This window comes from Histomonas meleagridis, assembly GCF_020186115.1.
Source record: "Histomonas meleagridis strain 2922-C6/04-10x chromosome Unknown contig_21, whole genome shotgun sequence".
Lineage (NCBI taxonomy): Eukaryota > Parabasalia > Tritrichomonadida > Dientamoebidae > Histomonas > Histomonas meleagridis.
Genome location: NW_027150812.1, coordinates 176484 through 191257, shown reverse-complemented (window position 1 = coordinate 191257; position 14774 = coordinate 176484). Strand labels below are relative to the sequence as shown.

Sequence of the window (14774 nt, the reverse complement as noted above, 5' to 3'; positions counted from 1 at the left end):
CGCCAGCGATTTCATGTATTGCACATTTATGTAAAACATGTAGTGCACAAATTGCTCAATTTGTACCACAATTTCTTCAATATATTTGTTCTAATTTTAATTCATCAAATTCTTTTGAATGTATTAATGCGTTTGGAGATGTTTATGAATATTTTCCAGAACAATCACAACAAATGATTGGAGTTGGCGCACTTGAATTACTTTTCCAAATTGCTGAAACTGAAATTGATTTTAGTAATGATAATGCACCAAATGATTTTGATGAAGATGAATTTGAATTCCAAGCATCTGTTAATTCTACATCAGCATCTCTTAGAGTTATCTGTAAAATCATCTCATTAAATCCGACATTATTTGTACAATATTATGAACGAGTTTATAACTTATTAATTCGATATAAAGATTCACCAACAGGAGATGGAACATATTCATGTAGTAGAAGTATCATTTTTATTACAGAGGCATTACCTAAGATTAATGGTTCACGTGAAATTGCTTCTAATATATTAACAACTTTAATAATACCTTTAATCAAATCATCAAATTCTGATAACTTAACATGTGGAAATGGATTTATTGCATGCGCAAACATTACGAAAGAGTTTCCAACAATATTTGATGCAAATATATTTGAATGTATTGAACTTGTTCTAACTGGACAATTATTTTTCCAAAGAGGTATTTGTCAATATGATGAAAACCTTTTTAATGGAATTCTTGAATTATTAAGAGCTTTAATTTCAAATAGTTTTACAAGCGTATTAAATCAATGTCTTCCTTTAATTCAAGGATTTCTTAATGAAAATGTTAAAATGCAACTTCGTAATTTCGCGATTTCTTTTTTCGCTGATTATATAATGGGCTTAAGTAAATTTATCGATGATCAATTTAAAGTACAAATATTTAGTTGCGCTATTGCTAATAATGATTGTATATCGTCTTTTGATTGTATTTCGGCATTGTTTGAAATTGGTTTTCCTGTAGCAATTGATAATGTTGGAAATGTACTTAATTTTATCGCTGCTAAAATTAACGAAGGAAATGAAAAATGTGAAAAATGTGTTTTATTACTGTTTTCAATTATAAAGAAGTGCCAAATCAATTTACAGCCATTTTTAACAAACATTTTTAATTGTATTCCACCAAATATATATTATAAATTAACTTATAAATTTTTGGAATTTTTAAAAATGTTATATTTGAATCAAAATGGTGAATTAAATTCATTTGTTACTATTTCTCTGATAAAACTTTTCTCTGAATCAAATGAATCCTTAAAAAAGAGAAATTTAACACCAGAAATTTTAGTTGAATTTAAATCTATTTTAACATCTATTTTGTCGAAAATACCGGATTCACTTGCTTTTTGTGCAAATGTTTGTGAAAACAATCAAATCAAAATGGCTTATCTTCAAGCAAATTTAGGATAATAAATAAATACATCTGTTGTAAAATAAAAATCAATATACAACTTCACTTTTTATTCAATTTTTCAATTTCGCCGGCCACTTATGAGCGCGTTTAAATCACAGAATATCGGAGGTTTGTGAATTGACTATTTAAATTTTATCGTTCAAATGCTTGGCTCGTTTTCGAAACAAAGCAAATCCTTATTTACTAGACTATTTGCTTCTAAGCCAAAAGAATCTCCTATTATTGGTATAGATCTTGGTACTACCAACTCATGTGTGGCTATTGTTGAAGGTGGCTCACCTAAAGTTTTAACAAATGCTGAAGGTTCTAGAACTACTCCTTCTATTGTTGCTTTTACTAAAGATGGTCAACGTCTTGTAGGTGAGCATGCAAAGAGACAAATGGTCACCAATACGAAATCGACATTTTTCGCAACTAAGAGATTAATTGGTCGTACATATAGTGATGAAATGGTAACTAAATCCAAATCTATGGTTCCATATGAGATTGTAAAGGCTAAAAATGGTGATGCTTGGGTCCGTGATGAAAAATCGAATCTTTATTCCCCATCACAAATCGGTGCTTTTGTTCTCGGAAAGATGAAGGAAACAGCCGAAAACTATCTTGGCAACACTGTTACCAAAGCAGTTGTTACAGTTCCAGCATATTTCAATGATTCCCAACGTCAAGCCACTAAAGATGCAGGCAAAATTGCAGGTCTTGAAGTCGAGCGTATAGTTAACGAACCCACAGCAGCTGCCTTAGCCTATGGAGTTGATCGTAAAGAAGGTCAAACAATTGCAGTTTTCGATCTTGGTGGTGGAACCTTTGATATTTCCATTCTTGAAATCAGCAAAGATGGAATCTTCGAAGTTAAAGCCACTAATGGCGACACCTTTTTAGGCGGTGAAGATTTTGATTCCGTCTTAATGAATTATGTCATTTCAGAATTCAAGAAAGCTGAAGGCGTTGATTTGTTAAAGGATTCCATGGCTATGCAACGAGTCCGTGAAGCTGTCGAAAAGGCCAAATGCGAATTATCAACAATGCTCAAGACCGAAATCAATCTTCCATACATCACTGTAACTGCCGCTGGACCGAAACATTTACAAATGTCCATCACACGCCAAAAATTCGAAGATTTATCTGCCGACTTAATCAAACGAACGATAGCGCCATGTACCGCATGTCTCAAAGACGCCGGAATCACGAAGAACGACATCAACGAAGTTATAATGGTTGGTGGTATGACGCGAATGCCCAAAGTCATCAGTAGTGTTCAAGAGTTCTTTGGCAAAGATCCATTTAGAGGGGTAAATCCAGATGAAGTTGTTGCCATTGGAGCAGCAATTCAAGGCTCAATTATCAGAGGCGACATGAAAGACATTGTATTATTAGATGTGACTCCATTATCATTAGGTATCGAAACAGTTGGCGGAGTATTTGCTCCAATAATTCCACGTAATACTGTAGTTCCATGTAAAAAGAGTAATGTGTTCACTACTGCAAGTGATGGACAATCACAAGTCGGTATACATGTATATCAAGGCGAGCGTGAAATGGTTGTTGGCAATAAGTTACTTGGCGAGTTTACATTAGTTGGAATTCCACCAGCACCTAAAGGAGTACCACAAATCGAAGTTACGTTTGAAATCGATGCTAACTCTATTGTACATGTTTCAGCACGCGATAAGTCAAGCGGTAAGGAACAAGATATAGTCATCCAACAACATGGAGGACTAAGCCAAGAAGAAATCGCAAAGATGGTTGAAGACGCTGAGAAACATGCAAAAGAAGATAAGGAACAAAAGGAAATAGTCCAAAAGAAATATGATATGGAGGAATATTGCAGAGGTGTCGAGAAACAAATTAATGAATACGAGAAAAAGTTGCCGGTGAATTTGTTGTCCAAATTAAGGAAACAAATTAAGGAGTTAAGAGACGCTTTGAATGGTACAGATATGAAATTGGCAGACGAAAAATACGAAATATTGAAGACAACGTCAATGGAAATGTACAGCGCTATCAACGAGGCTGCCCAAGGTGCAAATGAAGAGAAAAAGGATAAGAAAGAAAACGAAGGACAAAGTGAAAAAGAAAATGAAAAGAAAAATGATAAATAAATTTGCATAGATAATAAGTACTTAAACTTTTACACTTTGCAAATGCATTAATGCGATCACATTCAGTTATATATTAATGTGCGTTTTGGAATTATCAAAATAACATCACGGAACACAATGTTCGACTAAGTTAGTGGTCAACGACATTTGTAACAAGTGTAGGAAGTGCATTCCTAAGCCTTATCATACGAATAGGAGACAAACTTCTACATGAAGGTTAACCATTGCTAAGAAAAGAAAAAGTTTGCTTGCTTTGAAATGCTTTAGGCAATTGAGTAATGTTTCTATGTAATTGAAAAACCTTAATTAACAAGAGCAAAAAAGAAATTGATTTTGAAAAATCATCTTCAAAGTTTGTTAAATTCTATTTTTTACATTCATTAAATGAAGATTTTATTATTTTCCATATAAAAACAGAATTTAGATAAGCGATATCGCTTTGTATTGTTATGAATTTTACCAAAACAAAATGGATGAATGTTTCATGCTTAGTTTTGTGAAATTATATAAAGGTTCAAACATTGTCTTTCTTTTGGAACTCTGGTTGTTCGTTCATCCATTGTAGTTCTGAGCTTAAGCAGGCTTGGATAAATCCGTCATGTGCCATATTTGATACGAATATATAAAAATATCACTTGAATCAATAATTGATGTTTATTCTTTTGGTAATATATCCAAAGTATATTTTTCCACATTTACTTTCATAATACATACTATTCCCTATGCATTTTCTCATTGTCAAATAATATGAATTTATTCCACTATATATTATTTCATATATTTTCTTTATTTATACGAGTCGTTTCTTTTTGATGATGCAGTTGTTTCTCTTCTTGGTGTTTGCGCTCTTGAAGCAATTCCTGATACAGCAATTGAAGGAGGCTCTTGTTGTGGAGGATTGTTGTTCTCTGACTGTAGTTGCGTAAGTGCGACTCCATCAAGTACTTGAAGTTTCTTGAGCCTTCTTAAGATTTCTTGTCGATATGTTCCTTTCTTGTTCAAATCGTTATAAAGAGGATTTCCAATGAGTACAATATCCTCAAGATTTGGTAGTTGGCCTAATCGATCGATTTCGCTGAGTTGTGATATGTTATTATGAGCTGCATATAAAACACGAAGTCTTTTACATTGAACAAGTGGTGCAAATGATTTAACATTATTGTAGCTCATCCATAATTGTTGTAATGTTGCTGCCGCTTTTTCAATTTTATCAAGTCTTTTCAACATATTTCTTCCAATTGAAAGAATTTCAATGCGTGGTGGTAAAAATTGAATTTCTTCTATGTTATTCGTGCTGATTAGAAGTTTTTTACAATTTGCTAATTGAGCAATTCTTTCAGTCATTGTTTTAATCGGTGGATTTTGAGCTTGAAGTCCAACTTCTTCTACCTCTTCAAGACGCTCATCAGGGTGTTGTTGCGCCCATATTTGAAGCGCTTGATTTGCGGTCATTGTTGGTACTTTCTTGGATGCCATTTGGATAATTTGCACTGTTAACGTATTCCATTCAAATAGTTATAACGTATTTTTCTAGATGTTGAACAAAGAAGATTTAGCTCCTTCTCCAATTCTAGATGTTGAAGACAAAGAAAGAGCATACAAACGGCATAAAAAGGCATTAGAAGAAATATCATCATTAAAAGGACATCTAAATACTACCCCACCACCAAGTGTTCCAAGACTTGCTGTTTACAAGAAACAACAAGGAAAAGATAACAAACTTCAAATGGATATTGATAGGCAAAATATTAGACTTCTAAATGAAATTTATAAATCAAAAAGAAAAATTTTTATTTCTCCATTTTTTATAAGTCCTATTCATAGATCGAGTTCTGTAAGGCCAAAAGGAACTCCGAAAAGTGATCTTCCTGTCCAACCACAGAAATCATCAACTGCTCGAAGAGAATTATTCATAGAACAGGATGGAATGACAGTAGTTGAACCACAACCAGTTCAAAAGTTAAAATATTCTATAGTAAAGCCCAAAGTTGAAAAGGTAACTCATGAAAAAATCAAACCTCATCATGATGATATACAGCAAATCAATAATCAACAAAAAGAGAAAGATCAGACAGAATATGAAAAGGAAGAAAAGCAACTTAAGAACAAAACCAATTCAGAAAAAGAGAAAAATAACAAACTTAAAAGAAAAGAAAACGAAAAACAAATTGAAGAAAATAATTCACAACTTAAACCAGAAAACGAGCAAAACAAAAAAATTAAAATTAAACTTTCTAACAAAAATCAACTTGATAATAATCAAGAAGAGAAAATTAAACCTAAAAAGAAACCAACAAATAATATAAAGAAAAATGAATTCACTTCGAATAAAGAAATCAAAAATGAAGAACCAAAGCATGAAATTCCTTTGCAAAATAAAAATAAACCAAAACGAAAAATAAATAACAAAAAGAATTTGAAAGAAAACAATGAAACAAAGAAAGAAGAGGAAAATCAATCGAAATTAAATCCAAATGAAGAAATCAAAAATGGGCCAAAACTTGAAATCAATGTAAGTAAAGCTAAGGAAGAACTGAAAGAACAAAACATTAACAATGAAACAAGTCTAATTGATGATAATAAGGAACATAAGGAAAACAAAGAAATAAATGATAAAAATGAAAAACAAATGGAAAATGACATAAACAATAAACAAGAAGAATTGAAAATTCAACCAAAGCCAATCGAAATAAATAAGAAAGAAGAAAATAAGGAAGAAACAAAGCTTGAAATTAATATACAAAAGGATGAAAAGAAAGAAGAACCAAAAAATCAAAACATTGCTAAAGAATTAAGTAATAACAGAAAAGAGAATCAATCAGAAAATATTGTAAACAAACAAAATGTAAATAATGAACAAGAAGAAAAGAAAATTGAACCAAAACCGATTCAAATAAATAAGAATGAACCAAAATTTGAAATTAACATACAAAAAGATGAAAAGAAAGAAGAACCAAAACAGATTCAAACGAATAAGAAAGAAGAAATTAATAATGAACCAAAAATTAGAATTAATATGCAAAAAGATGAAAAGAAAGAAGAACCAAAACAGATTCAAACGAATAAGAAAGAAGAAATTAAGAATGAACCAAAACTTGAAATTAATATACAGAAGGATGACAAGAGAGAGGATCCAAAAGAGCAAAACATTACTAAAGACGAAAATAAAAATAGAGAATTAAATAATAGAAAAGAAAATCAACCCGAAAATATAGTAAACAAAAATAATTTAACCAACAAACAAGACGAAAAGAAAATTGAACCAAAACCGATTCAAGTGAATAAGAAAGAAGAACCAAAACAGATTCAAACGAATAAGAAAGAAGAAATTAAGAATGAACCAAAACTTGAAATTAATATACAGAAGGATGACAAGAGAGAGGATCCAAAAGAGCAAAACATTGCTAAAGACGAAAATAAAAATAGAGAATTAAATAATAGAAAAGAAAATCAACCAGAAAATATAGTAAATAAAAATAATGTAATTAATAAACAACAAGAAAAGAAAGTTGATCCAAAGCTTGAAATTAACATACAAAAAGATGACAAGAAAGAAGAACCAAAAGAGCAAAACATTGTAAAAGAGAATAATAGAAATCAAATCGAAATAAATCCAATTCACAAACAAGATGAAAAGGAAATAAAAATAGTGAAGAAAGAAGAAATTAAAAATGAGCCAAAACTTGAAATTAATATACAGAAAGATAACGAAGGGAAAGAAATAAACAATGAACCAAAACTCGAAGTTAACATACAGAAAGATAACGAAGGGAAAGAAATAAACAATGAACCAAAACTCGAAATTAATATACAGAAAGATAACGAAGGGAAAGAAATAAACAATGAACCAAAACTCGAAGTTAACATACAAAAGGAAGTAAAAGAAGAACCAAAGAGTCAAAACAATGTAAAGGAGGAAAAAATTACTGAAAAGGATAAAGAAGAAAGTCATAAAATGACTAAAAGTGAAGAAAAACCAACTGAAGCAAACAAAAAAGAAGAAGAAAGTAAAAACGAACCAAAACTGCAAATTAATATTCACAAAGTTGACAAGAAAGAAGAAGTTAAAGAAAAGAATATTCAAAATAGAACCAAAGAACAAAACATAAATAATTTCCATAACACTAAAAATCAAAAACAAAATGAAATTATTGCGAATAAAAATGAAAAACATGAAGAGAAGAAAGAAGAAATTAAAAATGAACCAAAACTTGAAATTAATATACACAAAGATAAAAGTCATGAAATTAACAAAGAAAAAGATGACAAAAAAGTCATAGATAGTAATAAAGGCGAAAAACAAGAAGAAACATATCAAAACAAAGATAAAGTGGAGCCAAAACCAATAGAGAAAAAAATAGAAGAACCAAAACTTCAAATTAACAATCAGAAAGATAATAAAAATGATGAAAAACAAGATAAAGAAAAAGAAATAAAACAAACTTTTCATGAAAGCGAAAAAGATAAAGAAAATATTAATGAAAGTAAAAATGAAATTAATAAACCAGAACCAAAACTTCAAATTAACAATCAGAAAGATAATAAAAATGATGAAAAACAAGATAAAGAAAAAGAAATAAAACAAACTTTTCATGAAAGCGAAAAAGATAAAGAAAATATTAATGAAAGTAAAAATGAAATTAATAAACCAGAACCAAAACTCGAAATTGTTATGCAAAAAGAAAGGAGCCCCGAAACAAAAGAAGAACCAAAAGTCGAAATTAATATCCAAAATGAAAAGAAAGAAGAGAAAATTGAAGAAAAACAAGAAAAAGAAATAAATCCAAACAAAGAAAATGAAAAAGTCATTCAAGAGCACAAACTTGATTTTGATATACATAAAGAAGTAAAACCAGAAAACAACAAAAGCAAAAGACAAAATCCCCAAAATAAGACAAGAGAAATACCTTTACGAAGTAACATAAGAAATGAAAATAAAACTGAAACTAAACCACAAATTAAAACAGGAAAACATGAAAATAAAGAAAATATTTCAGAAAAGCAAAAAATTGAAGTAATCCCACAAAAAGAAAAAATCGAAGAAAACATTTCCAATAAAATCATTTTGAACGAAATTAAAACAGATAAAGAAAAAGAAGAACCAAAACTCGAAATAAGTATCGAAAAGAACAAAGAAATACCAAATTCTCAAGTTTTAATATCTAAAGATAATAAAAATCAAGAAAATATAAATGAAAAACCATTAATTGAATCAGTGAAAAATGAACAAATCGACGAAACTTCAAAAGAAGAAAAAAGTGAAAATGCAAAACTTAAAAAAATAAGAAAAACAAAAAAGCCAAATATCAAAGTTATAATAAATAGGAAAGATGACAATGACGAAATAATATTCGGAGTTCCAAAATTAAATAATAAATTACAAAAGGAAAACAAATTAACTGAAAATAAAGCAATTAATCAGCCAAAAAATGAAACAGTTAAGACAAATCCACAAAACGCAAAAACAAATAATAAAATAGAAAATAAATTGCAACCAAAAATTGAAACAACAAATACAAATCCACAAAATAAAATTGAAACAACAAATACAAATCCACAAAATAAAATTGAAACAGTAAATACAAATCCACAAAATAAAATTGAAACAACAAATACAAATCCACAAAATAAAATTGAAACAACAAATACAAATCCACAAAATAAAATTGAAACAGTAAATACAAATCCACAAAATAAAATTGAAACAACAAATACAAATCCTCAAAATAAAATTGAAACAGTAAATACAAATCCACAAAACGCAAAAACAAATAATAAAATAGAAAATAAATTGCAACCAAAAATTGAAACAGTCAATACAAATCCACAAAAGAAAACTGAAACAACAAATACAAATCCACAAAATAAAATTGAAACAACAAATACAAATCCACAAAATAAAATTGAAACAGTAAATACAAATCCACAAAACGCAAAAACAAATAATAAAATAGAAAATAAATTGCAACCAAAAATTGAAACAACAAATACAAATCCACAAAATAAAATTGAAACAACAAATACAAATCCACAAAATAAAATTGAAACAACAAATACAAATCCACAAAATAAAATTGAAACAGTAAATACAAATCCACAAAACGCAAAAACAAATAATAAAATAGAAAATAAATTGCAACCAAAAATTGAAACAACAAATACAAATCCACAAAATAAAATTGAAACAACAAATACAAATCCACAAAATAAAATTGAAACAGTAAATACAAATCCACAAAATAAAATTGAAACAACAAATACAAATCCTCAAAATAAAATTGAAACAGTAAATACAAATCCACAAAACGCAAAAACAAATAATAAAATAGAAAATAAATTGCAACCAAAAATTGAAACAGTCAATACAAATCCACAAAAGAAAACTGAAACAACAAATACAAATCCACAAAATAAAATTGAAACAACAAATACAAATCCTCAAAACAAAACTGAAACAGTAAATACAAATCCACAAAACGCAAAAACAAATAATAAAATAGAAAATAAATTGCAACCAAAAATTGAAACAACAAATGCAAATCCACAAAATAAATCAGAATCAAAAACAAATAATAAAATAGAAAATAGAAATGTGGAAAAAATTTCAAAAACAAATAAATCATTAGAAAACAGATCAAAGACAAACAATAAAACAGTAAATTCAAGTGCAAATTCACAAACGAAAATCAAAACAGATAAAAACACCGAAAATAAATCGCAATCAGACAATAAAAATCCTGAAAATAATACACAAACTAAAACACAAAGAAGTGAAAACACAGAAAATAATTCACTCACTAAAAGAGAAACAATTATCAAAACCCCAGAAAATAAGTTACAAACTGAAGTTGAAACGAATGAAAACACAGAAAATAATTTACAAACTCAAAGAGAAATAGATAATAATCCAGAAAATAAGTTGCAAATTAAAGTTGAAACAGTTAAAAGTCCAGCAAACATTTCTCCTTCTAAAGGACAAACAGAGGAAAAACTCAAAGAAAGCAATAACTTAGAGCATTTAAATCATTCAGGAATCGAAATGAACGATGATAAACACCACGAAAATGTGTTGAATGATAAAAATGAATTTCATATGCATCCAAATGATCAACATGAAACATTTTCATTTCATAATGATATGAATCAAATGAATCGTAGACCAAAAGAAACGAATTATGGAGAAACTCATGACTCCAAGTTCCAACTCAAAACAAGATATCCGCAGTACACCGGAGCGAATCACACTAGATACGTTTTCGATGGCGATGATTTAAGTAATGTATGGAAAGCACTTGGTTACAAAAAATAACTTAATAAATTATATCCATGTATATATATAAAATTTAGTTGTACTAAATTCTAAATTATATTTTTGATTTACACCAAATCATAAGATATGGGATGAATTTCATCAAATTTGTTAATTATTAAACCTAAAGATTTAGAGAAATTTTCTTCATTCAAGCTAAAAATTGCTTTTTTTATTGATGTAAGTGATTCATTGGTGTTTAGGGGTAAATTTGGAATTGCGAGATCTCATAGAAAATATTGAATTATACATTCACACAAAAGTGAAAACTTGATTTGGGGTGCTCCGATTCCATCGTCTCAAGAGCCCACTTCCTTATCCCAAAACAATAGAGGGGTTGAGGCAGGAGGCCTCATCTGTAGAACCTATCTAAATTTCAGGAAAGGTACTCACCATCCAGGAATAAGCTCCGGGATCTAAAAGTTTATTTTTCATTCAAAATTTTCTATGAGGTCTCTCATCTCCAAATTTCAATTAAAAGTGACGTGCCACATCAAACTTCTATCGTCGGCATCACACTTTAATTAATTAATGTTTATTCACAGTGAACACATTAAAGATAATTCCTCTTAGCGCTCCTGCTGTCTCTTCTGACATATAGTCCATACTTCAAGTTCTCTTACCTTGAACTTAACTTGTTTTGTTAAACTTGGAGAATTAAATGTCGAACAAGCTTCTGAGAAAGCATTCAATAAATTTCCATCAATCCAAATTGCTGATGTTCCGCCACCGCCAATGCCAACATTTTTACTTGAACTTGAAACGAAGTATTGGTTTGAATGTGTTTCTTTCCATGGGAAATATTCGAAGTCAGGATTATATCTGAATACAAATGTTTCACCAGATCCATAATATTGCTTTGACATCTTTAATCCTTTCGAAATATAAGCTCCGATTTTATCCCCGTATTGATTAGAAATTATCATTACGAGTGGTTGATAGCCATGTGTACTACTATAGAAAGATGTGTAACTTGATCCATCACGCGATAATTGAAATAGAAGTTTCCAATTAAGAGAACGGAAACGTGATGGCAAAACGCATCGAATTTTACATATTTCATCTTCTGTTAAAACATTTGATACTCCGCCGTAAAATGTAATTGGAGTAGTGCCTGGAATTCGTCGTGGGCGTTGAACTGGCGCTGAAGATATCTTTGATCTTTCGAGTTTTGGAAACTCTACTTCTTCTTTAGTCTTTTTGGGTGTAGTATTGATATCTGGCGGAACAAATTTTTGAGCTTCTTGTGCAGCAGTTGCAAGTGACAGAAGTTTTGGATGGAACTTTTGGAGTTTTTCATGTGTTGAACAAAAACAAATTGAATCTACTGATGATGGATCATCAATAACATGAAGAAATGTTATGAGAAGCAAATATGGAGTTTCTGGTTTCATTACCATCTCTGGGTCATCCATAATAACAACAGATGGACAAGGAAAGATTGCGCTTTCAATATGCCCAACTAAATTTATGACAATTGGACGTAGTGTATGGTCATTCGGTTCGAAACGAAGATACCCATCAATAAGCAGAAGTTTTCCTTTGGTTGGATTTCCTTCTTGAGGATCATCGAAATACAACGACGCATCAATTGGGAAATCATATTCGTTTTGTGGAACTGCCGGAATTTTTAGAATGTCGCCGGGAAGGATTAGATCACTGAAAATGTGGTTATTGACTTTAATCCAAGAAATAGGACAATCAAATTTCAATGCAAGTGATTGAAGTGTATCGCCTGATTGAACAACGTAGGTCTGTTCTTTAGTTTCTTCATGATTTTGCTCTTCTTCGGTTTTGATTTCTTCTTCTTCCTTTTCCTCACTCATTTTTTTCTGAATTTTTTTGAGTGAAATTTAGCATCGTAAAACCGCGTTTTTCAGTGAAAACCGATCGTCATTTCCTTGTAAAAGTGTCAGAAGATTTTCTTTTTGAATCAAACGGCTAGAATGAGGATTAAGTTCGACTTTGAGTGGGCATTTATTGATTAAAATGAATTAGTCATCACTTAAATGTGTCGCCGGAATGCAACATATAATAGAATTGCATTGTATAAAAATTTGAGATTCGGTTCATGTATAAAAATTCGACTAATAATTATTTTTTTCATGTGAAGTGAAAATAACAGTGTGAAATTCAAATTTGAATATTTTGAAAATTTTTGCACAGAAATTCCTATCGTATTTTATTATGTTTTAGCACAAAAACGATCGAACTCAATTCAAATCATTACATCTACTCGAATACATTTTAGATTTCCAATATATTTCATCTATATGTAACTTTTAACACTCATTAAATCATTTACAAACTCATTAGGTATTTATATTTTTTGATTCAACATTTATATATATTTCAACATCGTTTATATGTTATGATTACACAGTTATTATTTATTCCAAATATTTTACATTTTATTCCAATTTTTATTTCGTTTATGATAATAATGAAATGAATATTGAAGATAAAACCTATATTCATATTATTATTTGAGTAATTGTTTTTATAATATTAATTCATATTCGAAATAAACGACAAAAAATTGTTGAAGAATCAAAATATATTCATAAACATGAAGACAAAACAATTGATTTTTCGGTTGAATATCCTAATAATGAATTTTTATTCATGTTTTAAAATAATGAAATTTTTTGAAGAAATATATATCGATATACAATTGTTAGGTTTATTTCCAAAAATTGCCAGGGAGTATTTCGGCAGGAAGAGGATCATTGCAAAAATTCAATATAAACAAAGGTAATCACCAAAAATCCGTACGATTATTCCAATGGCTTATTAACTATGAAACATTATATGATTAATTTACTCAGCATAAAAGAATGAAGAAAACCTTTACATTATTTAATAACTTTACTTAATTTAATTTTCAATTAGTATTTGGTCGGAACCAATAAAGCTTTTTTTATTCCTTTTGATGACGTCTGATAAGCGCAAGAGTCAAACCATACATCACAATGAAGATAATATCAAAAAGTTGGTATCACTTGAAGAAATTATTTTTGATCTAAATTCTGAAAATATTACAGAAACAACACAAACAATATGTAAATTATTTGATCAAAAATACACATATACTATTTTTTCTACTGTATGTCGTTTAGTTTATTCATCAATTGTTTCACAAATGAAAGATTTTAAAATTTATTTTATATTTTTAAGCAAATTAGAAGAAGAATATAAGAATAAAAAGAAATATCAGATAATGAAAATTTTTGCTAATATTCTAAATTCCACACACAAATCTCAAGAATCGTATTATCTCCTAGAAAAAATTTTGGAAGAAAATTTAATTGGCTTTAACATGCTAAAACAAAATTATAATATATATTTTGCACATTACATGAAAATTGAAAAATTATATGAACTAAAAAGAAATTTCAACAAAAACAATGCATTCTTTCAAAACATCGAAGAACTTTCAAAGAATAATTGGGAACTTCATAAAAAATTAATTAAAGAAGGAGTTAATCCGAATGAAATCTCAAAAATAATTCGGAATGACGAAATTGAAAAACTTCAAGAAATATCATCACAAACAAATTTTAATTTTAATCAATATGTTATACCATCACTTTATGAAAAATGTTCATTTATTAATAAAGATAATGTTTCATTAATTGATTATGCTGCATTTTTTTCTGCTATTAAATGTTTTAAATATTTACTTATAAACGGTGCAAAAGTAAGGAAAACAGGTAAATATGCAGTTGCAGGTGGAAACATTGAAATAATTCATTTGTGTGAACAAAATCATTCATTATTTAAAGGTGCATATAAAGCAGCAATTGAATATCATCGAAGTGATATCTTTAAATATATATATGAAAAGAAATTAGAAAAAGTTGATTATTTAGAATCATTATCACTCAAATGTATTGCAAAAAGCTCTTATGAAATTTTTTCATATTTAT

General features: G+C 29.0%; 3 protein-coding genes across 3 annotated transcripts; 1 reads left to right on the top strand and 2 right to left on the bottom strand.

The window, feature by feature from the left end:
• Positions 1 to 1577: 1577 nt before the first annotated feature.
• GO595_003597 (molecular chaperone DnaK) lies at positions 1578 to 3536 on the top strand (the record flags this gene model as incomplete). The annotated part of the gene is made up of 1 exon (XM_067916636.1): positions 1578 to 3536. The coding sequence occupies one exon, from the start codon at positions 1578 to 1580 to the stop codon at positions 3534 to 3536; it is 1959 nt and encodes a 652-aa protein (XP_067776263.1).
• Positions 3537 to 4322: 786 nt separating this feature from the next.
• GO595_003596 (dynein light chain) lies at positions 4323 to 5012 on the bottom strand (the record flags this gene model as incomplete). Its single annotated transcript, XM_067916635.1, has 1 exon — positions 4323 to 5012. The coding sequence occupies one exon, from the start codon at positions 5010 to 5012 to the stop codon at positions 4323 to 4325; it is 690 nt and encodes a 229-aa protein (XP_067776262.1).
• Positions 5013 to 11414: 6402 nt separating this feature from the next.
• Positions 11415 to 12671, bottom strand: GO595_003595 (TLD family protein; the record flags this gene model as incomplete). Its single annotated transcript, XM_067916632.1, has 1 exon — positions 11415 to 12671. One exon carries the CDS (start codon positions 12669 to 12671, stop codon positions 11415 to 11417), a length of 1257 nt encoding a protein of 418 aa, XP_067776261.1.
• Between the last annotated feature and the right edge of the window lie 2103 nt (positions 12672 to 14774).